Here is a 25,081-nt window from a genome sequence, read left to right as displayed (position 1 = left end):
TAATAGATGTGTTATTGTAAATGAGAAACGAAATAATTACAGAGTTTAAAGTTGACGTGATATAAGGATATTCAAGACGCAACAATATCCTCGAAAATTCATGATGAGACGCAATGCCGTGCGTTACATTGTTACCAACTCTAGATATATAACATACCATGGAGTGAAAGCAAAGCTAATTCATCAAGAGCTAGTTAGACGCGTCAGCTGGCTAAAGCTATTAATAAATCCTTACCTTGACTATATTCCAGTCTTCGTAAAGACAACACAAGATTCCCTCGGGATATTATAAAATTTATTGTTCGCTATTAGAGTCATGGGGGGGGAGGGGGACATCGAAAGGGCTATCGTTTCTCCAATCTATTGGATAAGTAAAATCTACTACTAACTTCATATCCTCTAGCTCGTTTTCAAATTATTGAAAATCTCTTCAACATATCGTACAAATATCGGCTCGTTAAAGAAAAACTACTTATTCAAGTATACTAAATAATTCGATAGGTCATTTTCTTTTTCATTCGCATATATAACATGCCAATATATTTAAATATATTATATTATCACATTATATAATATTTATATACATATATATATGATATAATATATATGTATATATAATATATAAAATATATAATAATATATATAATATATATAATTTATATTTATTATAATATATATATATTATAATATATATATATGTAGGATTCGTGAAAAAATTGGGCCGTTGGACAGACTGGACCGGGACTCGAACCCGGATCTTCCGCTTTTCGCTTTTTTTTTCCAGGCGACTGCTCTTTAACCAATTGAGCTATCCAGGGCCCACCGTCCAATCTCCTCACGAACGCCTACTTAAGTGTTTGGCCTGGAGGTACTCGCATCCCACATATATATATATATATATATATATATATATATATATATATATATAAGTAACACAGTGATCAATTTTCTTATGTATTTTTTAAAATTTACAAAATAGTTTTATAATATATATAATTACAAGGAGCTTCTTACCATTTTTAATTTAAATAACATATTAACTAGATTTTATATTTTAAAATTGCATTATGGATCAAGGTAAATTAAGTAATATATTATTATATTAAGTAATATATTAAGTATATATTAATATTATATATATATATATGAAAAAAGGGTGAAAAAAAGAAAGTGAAAAAGTAGGCAGCATATTCTACTTTCCTTCTCTTTCCTCTTTATCCTGCGCACGTGCGATTCGAAAGTAGATCTCTACCTTGAAGATACTTGACATTCTTTTCCACACAAGTCTCCTCTTCGCTTTGTCTCGTTTTATTTTTTTTTTTCACCGTTTTTCACTCTCATCCTTCTTTCCTTGAGTTCTGTGCGTCAAGCAGCACTTTTCGCGTTAAATTGAAACGATTGACTACTTCGATATCATCCGAGTTTTCTTCCCCTCTTTTTTTTCTTTTTTTTTTTCTCTTTTCTTTTCTTTTTCTTTTCTTTTTTTCTTTCATTCATCCCTCGAAGAAAGATCAAACAACTAGCTAGCTGGCTCTCTCTTTGCCCTCTTCGACCGAGTAAGATTATATAGCCAGTGAGTCACGTTACTTGTTTCAAGTACTTAAATGTTTCATTAACGAGTAAAAAGGTATTTGAAAATTTTTGCGATCCTATTATCAAGTACGCATTGTTTACGCGTTGGAAAGAAATCATTTCGAACAAGTTGTTCCCTGCTGCTATCTTATTTTTGCTGATTTTTTTTCTTTTCTATTTCTTTTTTTTTTTTATTAAAATTTAAATTTACGACAACGAGTGATAATAAAAAGAAAAAAAGAATAAAATCATTTGATGTATGTATCATTTATAATAAAATTATACATTTATATGCAATTTATATATATCGCGAATATTAATTTTTTTAATTTTATTATAATTAGGAGGACAAAAAGAAAAAAATAAATTTACATAAAAACACGAAGCACAAACCTTCATTAAAATCCATGACTAAGAGTAATATAATACTGAAACTATCTTTTTCGTTTTTCGGCTAATTTTTCATACTTTTCACGTAATACTCTGCCCGTACTCTCTTTCTATCTTTCAAAAAAAAAAAAAAAAGAAAAGAACAATATGATAGTTAACACTCGCAACGTATTACTCAAAATTAAGTGAACCTTTTCCTCATTATTTGGATATTCGTAAATTCGTGCATACGTAAACACAATAGCGTGATTGAAATATTCTACGAGTATAATTATACGCGTGTAAGTTAATACTTCGTTTTCACAATCTCGTATTTTCGTATAATACATATAATATATTGATCAAGTTACTTACTTTGAATAACTTTTTAAAGGAAAATAAGTATTACGCACCGATTAAAGTGATGTTTATTTTTCTTCCTATTACTCACTTTCATTCTCTCTTTCTCTCTTCTTCTATCTTCCCTTTTTCGAACATTAGCAAGCTGAAATACATTAGGATAACGAAGATAAATCCAAGACAAGAACAAGAACAAGAACGAGAGAGAAAGAGAGAGACAAGCAAAGAGAAAAATTTGCCGAGAGCAACGGAATTCTTTTGAAAGTGGATTCTTTGGACGTGCCACGAGACGTTTATGGATACACGAATTTGGTTGGTCGGCTAAGTGAGATAGAGAAAAAGAAACAGAAAGTACGGAGAGTAGAGGAAGAGATGAGAATGGAAGGATAGAAGGAAGAGGAAGGAACGAGGAGGAGGAGGAGGTGGGGGTGGGGGTGGCAAGGGGAAACTCGAACGAGCACGATTTTAAATTTTCCTTCCAATTAAAGCTACGCTGGGGACTGGCTTACGTGGGTAGAAAGCAGAACATGGGTAATAGCACGAGAGAAAAAGAGAGAGTGAGAGAGTGAGAGAGAGAGAGAGAGAGAAAAGAAGAAAGATTGAAGGAGAGAAATAGAAGGAGAAGGCACCCAGCACTTCGTCTAATCAGTTTTAAGGCGGATAGATTTTTAAGTCCGGAAACGTCGCCGAAAGTTTCACCTACTGAGTACTTTCGAGTGTGTTGCAGAGGAAGGAAGATAGATTAAGAAAGAAGAGAAAAGCTGGTATGGGAGGAAGGAAAGTGGAAGAAGAGAGAACTGAAGTAAGAAAGTATGTGATCCACGGTAATGGCCGACGCCTCGGAGTTTTCTGAAAAACTTCAAACCGAAGGTGAGTCACTCGCTCACTCTCTCACACTCACTCTCTCTTTATCTATCTCTATCTCTCTCCTTTTTTACTTTCTTTCCTTCTCGAAAGCTTAACAGTTCCTTTATCGTTGGACTTTCCTTCCCATACGAGGTGCAATCGTTATAAAAGCATCCAGAATACGATATAGAATACCAACGTATTCCTCGGCTTTCTTCAACAACGAATAACGGACTTTGAGTTATTTAACAACTACTACTATACTACTACTACTACTATCATCCCCCTTTTTTTATATTGTATTTTTTCTCTCGTCTTTTTTTTTAATATTCAAAATAACAGCGAAATGACTCTTTTCAATTTTTTTTCAACATTTTAGTAGTCTCTTAGATATTTGGGTGAATCACGTGTAAATCGTTATTTTTAACGAAAATAAGCGAGGAGTATGTATATATGTATCGGTGACCTAATTCGTGATTATGAATATTCCAAGAAAAAATGAATAATTTCAAGCGTACTGTATACGCTAGATCTATTATTTAAATTTATTATCTGAAATATTTTCATTATGTTTATCGTGTTTTATGAATTAAAAAAGATGACTCGAGACAAAATCATACGTTTCAAGGGTTGCATTTGATGACGGTGAGAAATATTTTTGCCAAGATCATCGGTTTGTTTTATTTGAAATTGAATTAATTTTCTTGCGATTATTAATTTTTCGTGCTAGGGAATAAACAAGTATAATACAGTGAATGTAAAATGATTAGTTTAAGAGGTATATTAAAAATGATCTGATTATACACGCATCGATTTTGTTAATAAAAGTTAGATAATAATGTTAAAGAAAAAAGTAAATAAAATCCATCATGAACTAAACAATCACGATCATGCACGTATGCGTACATATTTGCGAAAAAAAAAAGAAATATAATCGTGAAGTATTTCTATTAAAAAAAAAAAGAAAAATATTCGAGCATTTAAATATCTGGATAAAAAATGATTTTTTAACAAAATATTATTTCCATTGTCAAATATTTAACCATTTAAATATTATAACATTGTTTCATGTATGTTTTCCATAAAACTTAATAATAATGAAAGTATTTTTTAATTTCTATAGAAGTTATATGGGTACATCCGATATATGGGCATAAAAAAACCTACGATAAACTACCTTTTAGTATCCTTTTTTTATATATATAAAAATCAATTTATTTTGATTATTCTTTTTTTTTTTTATTACTTCGGAAGTTGAAAAGCTTTTCGAAAGACTCGGAAATAAAATCGTTTATCGTTTATTCGTATACGCGCATGTGTATGTGTGTGTATATACGTGTTGCGTGTTATGTATGTGTGTGTTTGTGTGTGTATACGATAGGAAAAGATCTTTCCTTCCGTCCACTCTCTTTTCCGTTAGCAAAACGAAGACGATTCCTTCGGCCAATGGTATCGCATTTCGAACGTTCACGTCCATTACAGTCTGACGTATTAAGACGGTTCGCAAGCAACCACCATTAATCACTATCGAAGAATCAATCACTTTGTGCGGCACACGTCTAAACGAATAGCCCTGGGTACCTCTACCTTCGTACAATTCTCCAAGTGAAAATTATCCTGACCGGTGAAGCGAGAGTGGCTGTTGTGCAACGAGAAGAACAGAAGAGAAGAGAAGGCTACTCGAAGTTTAACGGAAATACTCTCTGAAGCTCTGGCTGAAACGAAAGCTAACCGAATTCTCTCTTCGATGGATAACACTTCGACAAGAACAAGTCAACTCTTCAAAATTATACTTAAGAACTTGGCCTGTTTGTGTTCGCTTCAATATGCGAATATGAGATTATCTTCGTCGTACATTTTTTGAAGTTATACTTCTTTTGGCGCGTTGGAGAAAATGTAATGGGGAATGATTTTGTTCCGAGCGTCTGAAAAAACGACACCATGAAGTTTGTCGGTATTTACGACGCGCGGCAAAGCGATTTCAAGTATACGGCATGAAGTTGTCTTCTCTTCTTCTTCCCCCCTTTTTTCTCAAGCGGGTCACCCATCCAAATACTAATCGAACTCAGCGCTGCTTTACTTAAATGATCGAAGCGAGAACTAATGCTGTAACCGCGCCATGGCTGTTGACGCGTGAAGTTATTCGATATATCTCTGTTATATTTAGTGTGGACTGATATCTATATTATGATATTTTATTATTCTTTCTAATATATATAATATATCGATAATAAATTTAAATTAATAATAATAATAATAAATTTTTTTTGTTAAGTTATTTTTGAGATTATTGAGGTTATGTTCGTTTTGGTACGGCAAAGAAGTATAACTTCTTAAGTGCGTACATAAGTACACACACCAGTTTTTTTTTTATTAATAAAACTATACGAGTGATTTTAACTTTTACGGTTTAATTTAGAACAATGAAGAGTATAATTTGTTAAGGAGAAAAATAAAAAGAAAAATATAAAAGATACTTCAAAGTGTGTCTCAGTTAATCGGATTATAAATAGTAAGGAACAAAGAATAAAATATTTTCACGAACGCGTTTGATAATATGATTTGATAACGAAAATGTGTGTATTTCTATTGTTGATATACCAAAGTAAAATATTATATCGATATTCTGATGAAAATTTACGACGAGATTTAGAAGCGAAGGACGTTTTTAACGTGAATCAAAATCCTACGTCAGTAAACTCTTCTCAAATCCATTTTCTTTCCCCATTCCGGCTTTTCCACGAAGCCTCTCTCTCTCTCTCTTTCTCTTTCTTTCTTTTTTAGTTATAGAAGATTTTATCTTCTCCACGTACGCCTACGGAACGGTGAATTTTCTCTTACGGTTAAAACGTACCAACCAACCAACCAACCAACTAACCAACCTCGTGAAAATCTCGATAAAAATCTGATCGTTTTGAGAATGGAGATTTGAGGGAATATGAAAATAGAAAATAAATGATTTATAATGTTAAAAAAAACAAATATGAAACGTAATATAAAAAGTATATCTATGTGCGGTTAAGATTGTTTTTCGAAGAATAACTGCTTTTTTAAACGACTTTATTTTACTCGGAAAAGCAACAATCGCGTAACGAGTAAACAAGTAAAACGAGTGAAGGGGGGGAGAGAGAGAGAGAGAGAGAGAGAAATAGGAAGCACAAAAAGGATAGGGAAAGAGAGAGAAAGGACGATTAAATATTGTTATCACGAGTATACAGCTGCTTCAGCAACAAACCGCACCTGCGTCACTCGTCCACCGAGCTATCTCTTTCTCTCTCTCTTTCTCTCTCTCTCTTTTTCTGTCCTATCACCAACAACACCTACGGAAAAAATATGATCTCTTGCAAACTCGACAGCAACGATTCGTCGTGACGTGGCTCGAGGTAATGTAACCTACTCGAATTTGGCCAAAAGTTTAGTCATAAATTCGTTAAACGTGGTAAAGTGTCACGTTTGTATAGTGTAAACACTTGAATTAAGAGAAGAAAGACGAATAAGGGGTAAAAAGATAAAATTCAAAATAGCAATAGAGAGAGAGAGAGAGAGAAAGAGTGGAAAAGAAAAAAGAAAAAAAAGAAAGATTAGTTAATTAAAAGGCTCAGTTATAAAAGAGCGTGTATATATGTGTGTGTGTGTGTGTATGAGAGAGAGAGAGAGAGAGAGAGAAGGACGAGAGTTCAAGATACATTAATCGAGTCTTTCAACGTTGCCGATGAAATTATTTCCCATGCTACGACTCGCCATTTGGTACTTCTTTTCTCTCGCAAAAAGGACGGTCCCTGTTTTCTATGTGTGTCCTACCTGTGTATGTGTGCACGACCATTTTCTGGCTCTTTGAACCGCAAAAAAGTCGGCCTCGACCACAAGCGCACACGTTGCACCACACGTGCCACGCACTTGATTATAATCCTTTCCCCCCTTTTTTTTTCTTTTTTTTTCTTTTCTTTTTTTTTGAATTACCTTTCTCTCTCTCTCCGTCTCTCTTTTTCTCTCTCTCTCTTTCTCTCTCGAGTTCTTTTCCACATTTTATTTCTTTCTCAAGTTTTTCTTTTCTTCCTATCCTTTTTTTCCCCACCGATGGAAGGAAAAGTCGTGGAAATGGGGATAAAAGTGTGGCAGTAGTGGGGTGGTTGGTTGTCGTGTTCAGTTGAGCGGAACCAAAACCGGAACGTATTTACAGAATTACATCCTGAATTTTCTTCTTGTCTTTTTTTCCGGACCCCTCTTCCTCTTTCTTATTAACATTTTTGTCCATTTTCTTGTTTCCTTCTCCATCTTTCTCACTCCTTTTATCTATCCGTCTATTTTTTGTTCCGTTGCTTTTTTTTCCATCTCTCTCGTTCTTTTTCTCTCTTTCGCGAAGTTTCTTCTTCGATGTTAAACCGACAACCGCTTAAGATTCCCTCTTCGATGTTAACTGACAAACCGTTTCGAGGTTACCTTTCTTCTTTTCCTTCTACTTCTTACTTCTTCTTCTATTTTTTTTTGTTTTTTTAGATCTTTTTCTATCTCGAACGAGCGTCCGTCCGAGCAATAAAATTTGCATGGATTTTCTGGATTCTTACCGTTGAGAAGAGTTTCTTCGTACGAGTTTTCTTCTATCTTTTCCTTTTCTTTCTTACTTTCTTTATTTTGATTCTCTTTATATCCAGAAAGAAAGAAAGAAACAAAGGGAAAAGAGAAAAGTCGTGCACGTACGGGAAAAGATCGGTTCGCGGTATCAGGTCTCAACGTGTGTAAAGCGAGATTTGCATGAAAGCATGAAAAGGAAATCAAGACACAGTCGTGCTCTCGTTTTCACGTAAGAATTGCATCCTAGGTCCCTTGAAAACGATCTTAGGCTTTTTGTTTTTTTTTCCTTGATATTACTGTATTTCATCTTTAACTGCAATCCACTTTCCCGTTCCCGTTTATTTTTCTTCAACGTTACACGAAAATTGTCGGAACGGAGAAGAGATAGGGGGACCAAAGAAGTTATCCCAAATATCGTTGGATATACGAATTCTAATTTTTTCGAATGAAAGGAAAGAGATATGTTTAATAAATTGAATGTTAAACTCCACCTGCATGATCGCTGGGCGGATCGAGATCAGCGATCATGTTGCCGGTCCTAAGCCCGGGAAAAGGAGGAAGGTTGTTGGATCAGGTTAGCCCCCTACCCAACGTAAAAAAAAAATTGCGGCTCATAGAAACGACACTCTGCCTCGGAATAAGTAAAAAAAAAAGAATGGAACGAACATATTAGCAGAATGGACAGCAGAAGAATCGTCAGAATTGCACGGGATAAGTCACCGATTGGCCGCAGAAGTACGGGGCGCCACGAAAACGATGGTGCGACAATTTAACAGTGCAATAGGCAGAGAAACAGGCAGCTTGCCTAAACTAAAAAATGAAGAAGAAGAAGAAGAAGACATTGAATGTTACGTTAATTGTACAAATAGCTTGCAAGTAACGTTAATATCAAATTTTTATTACACGTTACACATTACATTGAAATATTATTTAGAACGAATAGTTGAAATGTTTGTAATTATGTGCAATTCATTTATTTTATTGATTGGGGGACTCCCATGACTCTGAAGAAATGCATTTTTCGTTTTGGTTCGATTAATAAAAAGCCGAGATAATGCAATTGAGAAAATAAAGCTATTATATTGAAAAAAAAATGTCAAGGAAATATCAAGAAGCATGCGACGATTTTTGCAAAAATTTTAATTTTGGTAAAATGCGACGTGTTCGAAATCGATATGAAGGCAAGGAAAATGATCGTTTATTTAATTGAAAATTTCTTTCTTCTTCTTCTTCTTCTTCTTCTCGTGAACATTAATTGCACTAATTAAAGGGCACAGTGACCTGAAAACTAAATGGAGATCAAAGGAAGCAAAGAAATCCGTGTGAATCTAATGATCCATGAAAAATGAGAAAAATAAAGAGAGAAGAAAAAAAAGAAAAAAAACGCAGGTATATTGACGTATTAGAATACCGTTAGAAATGCGTTGATGTGTTGATGTTTTTATAAACCAGTCGATCGATGATGGAAGAGGAAAAATGAAAAATCTCTATGATTTCGTACTTCGATTTTGATCGAACGAATTCACATTTTGTAGTATTTCGAGTTTTACGCGTTGCTTCGAATTACGAAACTTTCGTATTAGAATGGCAGCTACGCAAAGCGTTCGTTTTCTCGCATAAATACTCGCTCTCTCTCTCTCTCTCTTCGTTTTTGCTTGAGATCGAAAAGCATTGAAAAGAAATCAAAACTAATGACTGCTGTTTTCATCGGTGATTAGTGATGTATAATTTATGGACAGAAAAAAAGTTCGATAACGAAAGAAAATTTTGCCAGAAAAAATAGTAAAAGTATAGTTGACATAACAGATAAAATATATATATTTAATTTATTTGTTTTTTATCAAAACGATTATCATATTATAAAATATATCTATTTTTATGCCATTGTATAAGAAATTCTATGCACATGTGTATAAATATGTGACGTTACTTTGTGAAATCAGTTAATTCGTGAAATGATTAGTTAAACATTAAAATAACCATATTAACCTGTTTAAATATGAAAATATATTATATAATATTTTATAATATTATATAAATGTACAAAGAATATAAAAGTATATAGTTCAGTTTACTTTCGAAACGATGTTCCAACGAACGAATAGAAGCATACATTCTCGTCTATTTCATTGAAACTTCTCTTTCCTATGTATATATACATATATATACATATTTCTTTTTTCCCTTTTTCCCATCACAATGCAGAAGCTGTATTTTAACGCCCCCTCTACCCCTTTCCATTTTTTTGTCATTTCGACACACTGCGAATGACAATTTTCACTTGAAACTTTCTATGACAATTCGGTACAAAACGTCAGTCCGTTTTTCCACGAAGAATTAAACAAATTCTCAGATAGCAATTCAATCCTACAAAAAATCACTTTATACCATCTAAATTGAATCCCATCATTTCTCTAATTCCTTAAAATAGCTTATCATACTTTACCGTTGATCTATTATCCCAAAAATTTCTTACCAAGAATTTCACTCTCGTTCTTCACCCGTGAATCTTTAAATCCCGATGTTAAATCTACCAAAAACCTTCATCAAGTTCAAGATCAAATATAGTAACCCACCGATAAATATAACATTTTCACGAACATTTCCATCCTGGATGTAATTTAAATCCTTAATCGATCGATCTATCCATCATACGTGTATCATATAATTAATATCGAATGAAACAAAGCTTTCGGAAATATAATGTTATCCTATTAATATCGATGGATTTATTAAACGCGATTATAAAACCTGAAATCTTGTTCAATCGAATAATGTCGTTAACGGAGATAATATTACATTTAATATATAACGCTTCTGCGTATAATTATCTTGACGTATACTAATCGAATATATTATCTCTCTCTCTCTCTTTCTAATATTACTGTACAATAATTTTATTCCAATATAATAATATGGATTTCCCCCTGTTTTATTCCCGATATTTAAACTTTTGACATGCCCGAACGTCAAATATCGACTACGACGAGTGGCAAACATTGAAAAGAATGAAAATATAAAAAAGAGAGAGAGAGAGAGATACGATGCAAGCTTGTATCGTAAGAATTGATCGTAAATTTGATTTCTTTCTCATTTTTATTTCTTCCTTTCTCTGTCTTTACCCTTTCATACTTTTTCTTATTATTTGAAGTTTTTGTTGAAAATTCTAGGAAGAAAATACGACGTATTAGAGGAATAGTAGGGTAACATTCGTATATTATGTACAAACCCGAAAGACGACAAATCAAGATCAGTAGCTAAGTAGGAGGAGGAGAGGGTGGGACTCCTCTCAAACGAGCCCATCCACACGATGAAATCGAGTATATCGTAGGCGAGTAACCGATCTGGTTGGTATAATAAATAAGACTTAAGAGAGGTCACGTTCACCCTATCGGTGCCCTTACACGTAATCTTGTACGAGCTTCGAGCCGTTCGGTTTACCATTTCTCCGAATATACTCCCTGTTAACCGTTCTGACACTTTACGACGAAGGGAATCGAGCACGCATTCGGTATTGGCTATTTGACAACGAAGAAACCTTGCAGAAAGCTTCGATTTATATCACCTCGTCGAATCTCTTAAAATCTTTTTTTTATTTTTCTTACAATTTTTTTTTTCAATTTCACGCTCGAATTTGTAAATAATTTACTAACGTTTTCTAAATCTCTTTGGTAACGTAAATATTCGACTGTTCGAAAAAGTTCCCGTGCAGATTTTTTGATATCGAATATAATATATAATATTAATAATAAAAATAATAATAATAATATATAATATTAATTAAATTAGCATACGAACTTATGTCGAGTAAATTAATGAAATTATGTTCATTCATTTTGTTACGTTTAAATTCTACGTCAGATTCTTAAAGATCGAAATTAAACTAAACTCTTTCTGTTTAGATCCGAGGATTAATAATACGAAATGAAAATAATGGACATTTTATTTGAATTTTCCTTTGATTTGAACCAATCGTTTAAATTTACTCTATTTACGTTTCGCTTAAGTGAAAAATCCAACAGGATCAATTCAACGTTTTCCGAGTTAAAAATAATTGCGATAGTAAACATTTCAAAATGAATTGTTTATCTCGTTACGAGAGTACCTTTCATTGGTATCGTAAACAAAAATGATTTTTAATTAATTCTTTTATCAAATATATATATATATATATATATATACACACACAAAATTTTTATTATATTTTTATATCAAATAAATTGCATGAGTTTATATTCTTAGATCAGATTAATCTATTAGAATCGGATTTTAAATATTTTTTTATATATTTTTTATTTTTTGAAGTTATACTTCTTTTGGCGCGTTGGGAAAAATGTAATGGGAAGTGATTTTGTTCCGAACGTCTGGAAAAACGACACCATGAAGTTTGTCGGTATTTACGACACACGGCAAAGCGATTTCAAGTATACGGCGTGAAGTTGTCTTCTTTTCTTCTTCCCCCCTTTTTTCTTAAGCGGGTCACCCATCCAAATACTAATCGTACTCAGCGCCGCTTTACTTAAATGATCGAAGCGGGAACTAATGCTGTAACCGTGCCATGGCTGTTGACGCGTGAAGTTATTCGATATATCTCTCTTATATTTAGTATGGACTGATATCTATATTATGATATTTTATTATTCTTTCTAATATATATAATATATCGATAATAAATTTAAATTAATAATAATAATAATAAATTTTTTTTTGTTAAGTTATTTTTGAGGTTATTGAGGTTATGTTCGTTTTGGTACGGCAAAGAAGTATAACTTCTTACGTGCGTACATAAGTACACACACCAGTTTTTTTTTTTTTATATATATATTTATTATTAATTTATAGAATTCGGATTTTCATCGATAATTACTAACTTATTGGGGAATTTCATAATATTGGAAAAAAGGAGAAATCTCGTGAACGTTGCAGGCGTTGCTGGGAATGATCAATTATATATGGCAGAACGGGTTATATCGTGCAGGAGATCAAATCGGTGTAATAAAAAGGACTGGAAAGTAGCGAGCTTTATCGATATCCTTACATATAACTGAAAAAGAAAGAAAGAATGAGAGCACACATACATACACACACACACACACAAGGACTCTGGAAGTTCTACTTTACGAGAAGTCTCAAAGTGGCACGTATCGATAATCGAGTAGAGTTCTCTTCGAGGTTTTTCAAAATCGAGAAAATCTCTAACGGATAGGATCTCAAAAGCCCTCAAATTTTTATATGATAGTTATATGTACATATATATATATATGATTATACCGTAATTACATTAAATTACAAACCTAATATATATTTCTTTTATCTGATTTTTCTATTTATTTCAATATTCAATTATACTTTATAATTACATACAGTTACAAAATATTAACTGAAATATTTGTTAATAAATAATTAATATCCTTACTAATGAATAATATTATTAGATACGTAATATCTAATATATTATAATAAATAAATATATTATAAGATACGTAAGTTAGTTTCCACTGATAATGAAAAATAAAAAGAAAAGTCATAAATTAAATAACCAAAAAATAAATAAATAAATAAATAAATAAAAAAAGTTTATTATATATTTATCGTATAACTTCACATAACTTCATATAATTTCATATAACTTCATATATATAAGTAAAGTATATCTCTTTGGAAGGAAAACATTTTTATCGTCGACATAAGCGACTTTATACGAAAAGGGGGGTTATTAATCGTATAAAATATGTGAAAAGAATGTGCGAGCAGGAAGACCACATTCGCTTAAGAAAGATAAGTAAAGGGAACGATTCGTTTCCTTTCCGATAACAGGAATGTCGTTCGTTTCGGAGTACGAATCGGAGTTCGACGTTTCCGCCATTCTCCGATCGAGAAGCATTTCCAAGAAACGGTAAGGTCATGGAAGGGAATTCCCTTGCTTCCTCTTACCCTCCTTTAAGAGGAGGAGGAGGAGGAGGAGGAAGGAGGACGACCCGAGGCAAAACGGTCGACGATTTCGATTCGATTGGAAGAAAATCATTCGACGACTAACAAACTAATTGACTTGATTTTCTCTCTTCTCGTCGTTTCAACAAAGAAAAAGAAGAAGAAAAAGGAAAGGAGGAGGAGGAGGAGGAGAAGAGGACAAATAGAAAGAGACGGAGTAAAGATATCTCGAGACCTTTTTACGACGGTGCTGAATGTAACAATTTGAGAACGATGAATAAAGAAAACGGGCGTAGATTCGGTCCAGCTTTCTATCTCTTTTCTCCCTCCAACTACACCCTCTTTCTTTCCTCCCTCCCTCCCACCCTTTATCTTTCTCTTTCTCTTTCATCCAACCTTCCTCATCTTGCCATTACGTAGAAAACTTCATCCGTACCCGCGGAGATCGTAACGAGCTCTGATTCCGGTCTGGTAACGCGGTAAGAGAAACACTCCGGAGACACCTCCAGCGAAACTCGCTTTCTTTACCTTCTCTTCTATTCTACTTTTCCACCCCCACCACCCCCACCACCTTCGCATCTTTACCATATACCGAATCTTTTTCTTATATCTTCTTTTTCCTTTTAATTCTTTCTCCTACATATTATAATCGTCTTTTTTCTTATATCCCTTACGGCATAATTATTGCAGAACGAAGTTAAACCACTTTCTTCCAACTCGACGTCCTTGTTTTTCCACCCCTCCCCCTTTCTTTTTTCTTATCTCTCTTTTTTTTATTTTCTTTTTTTCCGTTCAAATTTTTTTGTTTTCCTTAAATTTTCATATTATATAATATCGTTACGCTTTAGATTTTCTTTCTTTTTCCTTATTTCTTTCTCTCTCTCTTGCAATCTCCTACTTTTCTTCTACTTTTATGATCGGCCGGTACTCCTCGAACTTTCTTATTCATGAGAAAGAACACATAAACGTGGTTAAACGATGGATTTCAGTTATAGCAAATCGATATTCTCAAAAGAAATCAATATGAACGTATGAAATATACTTTTATACATTCCTTTCGTCGAAATGAAAACATGAAATGTATTTTAATCGTACTTATATGAGAGAAAAAAAGTTCGTTGAAATACATTTGAAAAGTAATTGTTATTATCTATCGCGAATAATAATCTAATTTTTATTATCAAACGAGATAGATGATATGACGATGATGATGATGAGGGATCACAAGTTGAGAGAAAAGGAATGAGTTTGTAGGTTTATAGATTCCCGTAGAAAGTCGATAATCGCGGATTAATCGAGAAATTGCGTCGATAGCTCGCGCAACTCGTTCTATGATCCACATGATCTCGTTCAAGTTAAATTTAATGCAGTTCGCCAAACAATTCATACAAAATAGCGCGATTAGTTTCCGTATGGTGTTCCCTCCAATCCCCCCCCCGCTTCACCCCCATTCCCATTCCATCTCGATTTTCGTTCATCGTGTTCGATAAAAGCTCGAAAGGATAGAGAATGCACAATCTCGATGACAGCACGTTAATACTCTTCTCGTAACACGCCAGTGTTCGTTCTTGCACATATCACCTCTCTTGTTTTCCATTAATTTAGTTCTCGTTCATTAACGAGAAATCGTATGTTACTTAACACATTATCCAATGGATACAATTTTACAGAAATCTCGATAATTGTTTTTTAATGATTTAATATTGTACCAACGTATGAACCATTCGCAACAAGTCAAATCGATTTATTCCATTTTTGAAGTTATACTTCTTTTGGCGCGTTTGGGAAAATGTAATGGGGAGTGATTTTTTTCCAAGCGTCTGTAAAAACGACACCATGAAGTTTGTCGGTATTTATGACGCGCGGTAAAACGATTTCAAGTATACGGCATGAAGTTGTCTTCTCTTCTTCTTCCCCTTCTTTTCTCAAGCGGGTCACCCATCCAAATACTAATTGTACTCAGCGCTGCTTTACTTGAATGATCGAGCGGGAATTAGTGCTATCACAGCGCCATGACAGTTGACGCGTGAAGTAATTCATATCTTTCTTATATTTAGTGTGGACTGATATCTATATTATGATTTTTTATTATTCTTTCTAATATATATAATATATCGATAATAAATTTAAATTAATAATAATAATAATAAATTTCTTTTTGTTAAGTTATTTTTGAGGTTATTGAGGTTACATTCGTTTTGGTACGGCAAAGAAGTATAACTTTTTACGTGCGTACATAAGTGCACACACCAGTTTTTTTTTGTTTGTTTTTTTTTTAAATCTTTTCTAATTTTTTATTCTATCATTTTTTACTAAATGATTTACTTCACGTTTTATGTTTTAAAATCAATTTTTTTGTGACAATAGTCTTCATTTAATAGCGTTAAATGAAGACAGTATTTATAGCTATTCGATTTGAAAAATATGATACGATTATTTAGATTACTTTAATCATTTCGATTCTCTTTTTCGTTTTATTTTATCGAGCTAATAGATTTGGTAATTGAACGACTAACGAGTACGAAAATATATTTACTTTGAGCTTATTTAATTTTTTTTTTTTTTTAATATACAGAGTTTCCCAATCGTAGGAGGCCACGAAAATATTTTCTTCGTTTTTATTGATACGAAAAATGTTGAATTTAAAATTTTATAGATATAAATCTCCTACTTCTTCTTGAATCAATAAAATTCTACACGGAATGAGAAATATTCTCTTTTCAATTTCAAATGAATTATTCGAATTTATCGATATAATCATTTAAAAAAAAATGAAAATATTTAGAAAATAAATATAAAAATTTTCCAATTTTAACGAATATCTTAACTCATCGAAAAATAATGTTATCCATTATCATCGAATTGTTTTTATTCGTCTCTATATTTTTCTTTTAATATCATAAAAAGAACAGCGAAAACTCGCGATTAAATTCACTAGGATGAATTCACATTTCGAATCGTTCGATAATGAAATTGAAAAGAAACTTCAAATAAATTTGTACAAACGGGGTTACTTTTATTTCTTTTCCATCTTCTTTGCGCACTAAATTTATTTCATTTTTTTTCGATATTGGTCCTTGCTAAATCGTTAATTAGAGAGAAAAGAAAAACCTGTAAAGTTCTCATTATATTCAAGAACGATTCGAGCGTGTACACTGTAGATGATTTGATTTCCTCTTCTTTTGTTTCAGAAACGATACTCTTTCCACGATGTCCGCTGGGATATGGACGTTAACGTAACTGGAGGATGGGAGGGGGGATGGGAGGGAAATAGAAAGATTTTTGCATTCATTTATATTCATTCATTTTACGTTACATTCATTTCGTATTCCGTCGGATATCCTTTCGATAGGAAGGAAATTTTTCGAAACCGTCGATCGGGGGGTGGTGGTGGGGGGGGTTTTGTCTCTCTTATATATTACATATATATATACATATATAGTATTATATATACATACGTACATAAGAATCATAGTAATAGAACGGAAATTAAAGTACGGCAGCTTTGCGTAAACATTGAAAAAGAATTATATTCGGGTAAAATACGAAAAGTATTTTATAATCAATCGATTATTATTATTTCGTTTTGGTGCGAACGGATAATTTTTGTCTCGTACGCGCGAAATGTGATTCTTTTTATATTCCATCGAAAAAGAAAAGAAATGGAATAAAAAATGCGCTAGAAAAACGTGGGAGGGAGAGAGGGGGGAAATAAGGTAACAGCACGCATGGAAAAGTAATATCTTACGGAACATACATAGTCAACGAAGTAAACGATGGAAAAATCACGACTTGATGCGACGGACGTTTCTTGACGTCCGACGTAAAGAGTGAAAGAGAGAAAGAGGGTTGAAAAAGGGATGAAAAAGGGGAGGACGAAGTGCCAAAGGGTGACTGAGAAACGAGCTCTCGTGAAAACTAACGCTTTGCCGTTATAGAAACATCCTTCGAGGATCAACGCGACTGTTATTCTCGAAAGTACAAATAATTCGATGAAAAATTAAGTTAGATTCTTTATCCAACGCACGAAAATATCTCTTTGTTCATCTATTATAAATTTCGTTTTGTGATTTTGCACGTGCGAGAATTTTGAGATAATTTATGAAATAAAATTGATAATTGAAAAGATAAAGAATACTATTAGCGTGCACGTATTGTTATTGTATAATTTAATTGATAAAAATATTATTGAATTATTAATTTATAAACTTTTGCACTCGAAATTTCTATATTATTAATAAGAAGATTTATTTCGGCAAATCTGGATTTCTGAAAACTTAACATGAGCACATTTTCTTTTATTTATTTTTTTAATAATAAATTAACGTACAAATGATATAATTTCAACTTCAAAGTTATCCCATAATTTGTTCCGATTAATTATATTTATAATTAACGAATTGATGAAAGAATATGTAAAAATAATCTCCCAAAATGCAAAGAATTTCGATGTACAAACGATTATAAATAAAATTGATCGGGTTTCAAGAAAATATATCTCAAACCAATTGAAAAAAGAAAAAACACATTTAAAATTATTTGAAGAAAATCATGGCTTACAAAATGACATAATCTTTCGAAGGAAAACAGAGAATCGATCGAGGACGACCCTTGCTCCCAAAAACGACCCTCTGAAAGCCACTTCATTATACATTGTTGAGAAAATCGAAAAACGTGATTGATTATAAGAATAAGGGGTGTTACAATAACTTGAAAGTATTACACTGATCTTTTCAAAGCGTTAAAAGAAACTGCCGATGAAAAATAGAAGAAGGAAAATGGAGTAAAACGAAGCTCTAGTTTCTACAAGAACGCGTTAGTCCCGCAAAAAAGTAACGTTAAAATGATTGCTTTCATAATACTTTTGTTGCTTCTAAGCGTTCAATCAAACTCGTTATAGTCCTAACCTTGCTCAGAATAAATATTTGTTCTTAAACAGGATAGAAGAAAGATTTTCTAGGAAAGAATGATAAGAAAAGGTTAAATCCACGATCTTGTTAGCCTATTTTAAAAATCAAAAAGAACATTTGCTTTTTGCGATTAAGTAAATTAATTAAAAGATTTAAAAGAAAAAAAACATCGTATTAGGGTCGAATTATTCTCATTTCTACTTTTTTTGTTCTTCTATTTATTCGAACATATATATGTAGGTCAATTTAATAAAAAAAACTCGTGTGTGTACTTATGTACGCACGTAAGAAGTTATACTTCATTGCCGTACCAAAACGAACATAACCTCAATAACCTCAAAAATAACTTCAAAAAAAAACTTCAAAGAAAAAAAATAACTTAAAAAAAAAAATAATATTATTATTATATATATATATAAAAAAAAAATATATATATAAGAAAGAATAAAAAAACTGGTGTGTACTTATGTACGCACGTAAGAAGTCATACTTCTTTGCCGTACCAAACGAACATAACCTCAATACCTCAAAAATAACTTAACAAAAAAAAAATTAATTATTATCGATATATTATATATATTAGAAAGAATAATAAAATATCATAATATAGATATCAGTCCACGCTAAATTTAAGAGCTATATCGAATAACTTCACGTCGTTAACAGTCATACCGACAAACTTCATGGTGTCGTTTTTCCAGACGCTGGGAACAACATCACTCCCCATTACATTTTCCCCAACGCGCCAAAGAAGTATAACTTCAAAAAAAAACAAAGAAAAAAAAAGAAATCTATTACAGTCTGTTATCCAATGTCGTGTTTCATAGTTCGTCGTTGTTGTTTTCTACACCTTTTACGAATGCATTGTAAAGATAAATCTCTCTCTTTCTATCTAATCGTGATGACTACAATCGAAAGAATAGAAAACATTTAAGCATGACGAATTCGAAGAGCTCACGAACGTGTACGACGAACAATTGTTATCGAAATAATACGGTAGATAAACAAGAATATATGAGAGGAAAAGAGAGAAAGAGAAAAAGAGAGAGAGAGAGAGAGAAAGAGAAAGAAAAATTCAAAAAGCGTCCATCTGGTTCGAACGATCGATTTAATCGGATCAATCCAACGCGTTTCGCGTATCCAGTCGGCAGCGACAAGGATGGCAGAGGAAAAAGTTTGAAAAGTCGATAACAAAACCGATCGACTTTCGTAATAAAAGAAATACGAATGAACGAACGAATAAGGGGGAAAATAAAAAAAAAAAAAAGAAAAAAGAGGGAAAAGAGAGAGAGAGAAAAAGAAAAATGAGGAGTATGAATAGGTATTATGATTGAAAAACGCACCGTTCAAGGAACAATGTTGTTATTCGTGGACCATGTTGAATATCCACGTTTTGCTTGCTTCGCAAAGTCTTTTCTTTTTTTCTTTTTTTTTTTAGTTATAAAATTCAGAATTACTGTACTCTTGTTGCGTGTCAAGAATGAGAGAAAAAACGGGAAATATTATAACAAGAGAAATAAAAGGATAGATAGATATCTATATATATACCTCCATTAAACTCGTAGTAAGAGTTTTGTAGAAAACATAGAAAGGAAAAAGGAAATAGAGAGAGGAGCGAGAGAGAAAGAGAGAGAGAAAGGGAATGCAAAGAAGCTCTCCTCTTGAATACTAAAGAAGAATGAAATCCGCTTGCTAAAGGAAATGAAAGAAAAGAAAAGAACATGTATATACGAGGTGCAACTATATCTACAATATTATATAATCAACTTTTACTTGTTTAAAATTTTTCGTAAGAAAAAAAGAAAGAAAGAAAGGAAAGAAGAAGGAAAAAGAAAAAGAAGAAAAGGGATATCGACGTTAGTGTACGAGATGTATCAAATTTAATTGAAGGATTATAAATGCTCTTTTTTCCTTCCTTTTTTGTTTTTTTATTTTTTTTTACTCTAGGTCGGGAAAGGAATAGGAAAAGAATTTGAAATAGGAAATTATTAGTAAAAGCTATTTGGAGTTGGTCACGTTACACGATTTACTTCCCGTATAAAACAACATCATCTCTCTCGCATGATCTCGAGCTCAACTCTCTCTCTCTCTCTGTCTCTCTTTCTCTGAATTATACTTTGCTCGACTCGCACGTACTGAAAGAAAGTGTCGACAAATCCTCGCCGTGATGGAACTTTAGCTCGATGAGAGAAGCAAGAGAGGTCGATAGACGGCGACGACGACGAAGAGGACGAAAAGGAAGGACGAAAAGAAAGGAAGGAAGGAAGGAAGGATCTAGGAGAAAAAAAAAGTGAATCGATTCGGGGCACGTACGTCGAGGATACAGAACGAGCTGGAAGATGAAAGAATCGTCCCGAGCTAGGAAACGTGGATTTTCGGATGGTTTACTTTTTCCACTTTTTTTTTCATCTATTTTTTTTTTTTGAAACTTGGCGAAACTTCATACAGTCGTAAAAGAAAAAAAAGAAGAAGAAGAGAAAAAAGGAAGAAAGTAGAAGAGAGAGAGAAGAAGAGAGAGATAATCAAGAAGAAAACAGAATATAACTCGTGATTCTTCTCGGTGATGAGAAGGAAACGTAGAACACGGTTAAGAGAGAATGAAAGAATGAAAGAAAGAAAAGGGAGAGATGGAAGACGATGATAAAAAGGAAGAAATGTAGTTCCTTTTCTCTTGAGACTCGACGGAAGTACCAACGAAGAGAAAGAGAGGAAACACAAAGACGACGAAAATCGAAAGGAGTCGAGAAACAAAGAGAAGGGAAGATGAGAAGGTATCTATAAGGCTTGCGGAACAATTGCAATGCCTGAAGTAGTCGATGAGGTCTGTAAAGTTGCCATCCGAAGTACCCCCTTCATTAACGTAGATATGTATATACGAGATAGAGTATCCTTGCCGCGTCTACGATCATGAAGAACATCAGGACTTGTGACTGTCATGGCAAGAAGGATGGAAAAGAAAGAGAGAGAGAGAGAGAGAGAGAAAGTGTTCTGAATGGTCTCCGTCGGGTGCCTCGAGGAAATCATCCGAGTTCGTATCCCTTTCCGAGTTTGATTCCAAGTGTGCTGGTATTCTCCTCTTTCTCTTTCTACTACTACCACGGGGACAATAATAGATCGTCTTCTTCATAGTCCTCCCTCTCTTTCTCTCTCTCTCTCTCTCTCTCTAGCAGAATTTTAATTCAAAGGATTGCCGGACGAAGGCCGTCCGTCTGATGTCCGACGAACCGTACTCGACCCAACTTTCGATCTTCTTTATTCTCTCATACATTGGGAAAGAAAGGAAGAGGCACTGCTAGTATTTACTCTTCCTTTATACCGTTCTAAAATCGAAGCTAAAGTAGTTTCGAGAAAAATCCGTAAGGGATCTTTTCTCCAAGTCAGAGATATTCTTTAAATGGAAAGTCTTGCGCATCAAATCCGATTGGTACTCGCGATTTTCTTCTTCCCTTTTTCTTTCTCTCTCTCTCTATGTGTATTTATCTATCTATCTATCTATCTATCTATTTCTCTCTCACACTCGAGCGCGAAGAAATTATCGCTGGTGTTATTGTAAGGCGGAAGAGAACCGTGGCTCGGTTAATTTGATAAAGCAATTAGATGTAATTGCGAAGCGGGGTGCGCGCCAAGTTTAGTCGGAGGTTGCTCACTGTTATTCTCAGCGAAAACGACAGGAGAGGAGAGGAGAGGAAAGAGAGAGAGAGAGAGAGAAAGTGAGAGAGGAGAGAATGAGAGAAACAAGCACGGTCAGGAGAAATGAAATAATATAGACGCGGCGCCGAAACGAGACAAGAAGTGGGGAAATACAATTACCAGTTAAAATCAACAAAGTAACGAAGGATGGGGAGTGTATTCGATTAAGGTCAACTTGTGATTGGCCTTTCCGAGTGGGAAAGGAAAAGTGAAAAAAGTCAAGATAGAAAAAGAGAAAGATGTCAATGTCTCCTCCTTGTCATAAAAATCAAAAAATTCCTGTTAGATTCGAAGGAGGATTCACGTTAGACAGATTTCTAAAAGTGCGAGAGAGATAGAAATATGAAGAGAGGAAATAAGGAAAAGAAAGAAGAGTAGCTTGTATATACATACGTACATATATATACACACATGTACATATATACATATATACTTACATACATCTACATTCTTCCGCACATTCGCGACGATTTTCACGTAGCTCGCATCTAGAAATCCTCAAATCCTATCCACTCATTTTTAGAAGTTGCGAGGCTCAGTCTTGCGGAAGAGCCACGGGTAGGAAAAAGCAAGGATCTGCTTCGGAAAATTTCGAGGATAGAAAGAGGCTATTGGATACAGGCAGAATCCAAAAGACGGGACTCAATAAGCCGTATCGCATGAAATATGGAATGGAAGTAGGAATTCTGTTAAGACGTCTACGAGAGATCGAGGAATAGAATCGCTCGTTAGGGAATTTCGATGCAAACCGAAACTTGACGTTGCTTTTATTATTAGAAACAGAGTTGATTTTCAAATGTGCTCATTTTTTAAACCGTTAAAGACATCAAAACGAGAGGAAATATTCTGGAAAATCAAAGAACACTTCTCTTCCTCATCCTTGACAGTAGTCTTATGGAATCCTTTGTTTTACCAAAGAACACTTTGTAACGTGGTTATATAGAAATCATTAAGTTGCGAATCAAACGAATCGAATAACTTTTTAGCTTTCGTTTGATTCCAACATATCGGAAAGATCCTTGATTATGGGTTACACATTAAAAAAAAAAAAAAGTGAGAAAGTTATAGAAGTAATAATTGCAGTATCGGTTAAAAAACTGCAGAGACCAAACGTTCACCGCTATCACTGACGTGAACATATAATTCGGGATATAACAGTAAACGTGATCAAATTAATAAGAAGGATGAATTTTGTTCTTTCCTCGCCAAAATTAATCCCCACATATCGAACTTGCCAATCGCTATTAGTCTTTCTCGTTTCTTTCCTCTTCTTCTTCTTCTTCTTCTTCTTCTTTTGATCTTGATTTTTCTACATTTTTCTAGTATTTTGTATTCCCTAGGAAGAAATCCGTTCTCCAATATCCTCCATATTAACAAAATCAATCCGTCGACGTGGCACAGCATATCCCGAATTCTAGTTCGAATTCTAGCGACAAACATTTCGTCCCAACACACGCACAACCAACCAACCATCCATATTGGTATCCGTCCTATTGATATTGGGTATCGATTGAGATTGATCGATCACCGTATCCTCGAGAATCTCTTCTCAAGGTCTTGGAATGAAGCTTGATATCGTGTTTCATAATACAGAACTTACCCCCCACTATCAGTAGCAGCAGATGAAACAGAGTACGTCGCACTTTCCCGCATTTCCTACTAGTCGAGCCTTTATCCATCCTGCCGAGAAATAAATCTTCGATGTTTACTCTCGACCAGTTTTCCAAATCTCGTTCTCCTTACTTTGAATTTTCTTCAGCGTTCACCGAGTCACCGTTCACCGTGTCGCAACAATCGGCGCCTTCGCGCCACCGAAAATCATCGAGATGACGACGACTCGACTATTATCGATGATACTTTTTTTATGATCTCGATCTTATTTATTTATATTATAAAATCATTTACTTATTTATTATATTATTAATATAACTTTCCTTTCACCGATTTCTTCTTAGTTACCACTTAATCTCGATGTTCGATAGTTCTAAAACAACAACGACAACAACAACGATAACTTATGATTATCGTTAAATAATCACTATGTTTTAAACTGACAATTTCGATCGGTAAGATCGACGAGGATTCCCCGGCATAAACACAAATAAACAACACTGGAAATATTAAAAAGAAAAACAAAAGGATCACGGGGTTGAGAGCACGATGACTATCACGGACAAGAACAAGAAGGGGGTGCAACGCGTACGCGATAGTTCCTGACTTGCAACTGACGAGAGATGCTGCACGAAGAGTTTGCGCCAGTTTTGCGCCCGCGCACAGAATCCTTACACCCCTTTGCCCTACCAGCCTCCCAGTCAGTTAGTCATCCCGATCTCACTCTCTCTCTCTCTCTCTCTCTCTCTTTCATTTCAACCCTCTCTAACCCATTGTCTCTGTCCAGCTTACGCTCATTCATCCACCCCTTTTCTCCCTTCCTCCTCTCCTGAATATCGTCCCCGCTAGCATTGCTTGGTTTCTCTTCTTTTCTCTCTCTCTCTCTCTTTCTCTCTTTCTCTCTCTATCTCTCTATTTCTCCTAAGCCCATCTCCGTTACACTCTCTTCACCGTCTTCTTCTCGTCGTCCTTTTCTATCACGAGTCTATCCTTATTACACTTTTTCTACCCCCCCCCGTTATCAACCAAACCCCTCTCTTCTCCTCTCTATCTGTCTGTCTCGTCTTTCGGTTATCCCCTCGTCATTCTGGTCCATCTTCCTTCTTCTTCTTTTCTTCTTTCCTTAGATTCCATTCTCTTATCTCTCTCTCTCTCTCTCTCTCTCTCTCTCTCTCTTATCCTTACCCTTCCTATCCGTCTTCGACGCACATCTAACTTCG

The 25,081-nt window shown here is 34.0% G+C and overlaps 1 protein-coding gene across 2 annotated transcripts in view; it reads right to left on the bottom strand.

Moving 5' to 3' along the window:
• The window catches only part of LOC122514720, a 127,553-nt gene extending 103,077 nt beyond the window's left edge, over positions 1-24,476 (bottom strand). For both annotated transcript variants that reach the window (XM_043631717.1, XM_043631718.1), the window contains exon 1: positions 23,851-24,476. In XM_043631717.1, the coding sequence (XP_043487652.1) occupies positions 23,851-23,929 (79 nt within the window). In that variant the 5' untranslated portion in view covers positions 23,930-24,476. The remainder of the gene's footprint in view (positions 1-23,850) is intronic.
• Between the last annotated feature and the right edge of the window lie 605 nt (positions 24,477-25,081).

Source organism: Polistes fuscatus, unplaced genomic scaffold (assembly GCF_010416935.1).
Source record: "Polistes fuscatus isolate 324 unplaced genomic scaffold, CU_Pfus_HIC Scaffold15, whole genome shotgun sequence".
Classification (NCBI taxonomy): Eukaryota; Metazoa; Arthropoda; class Insecta; order Hymenoptera; family Vespidae; genus Polistes; species Polistes fuscatus.
Note: the sequence above shows the minus strand (reverse complement) of the source record. Positions and strands in the feature narration are given on the sequence as shown.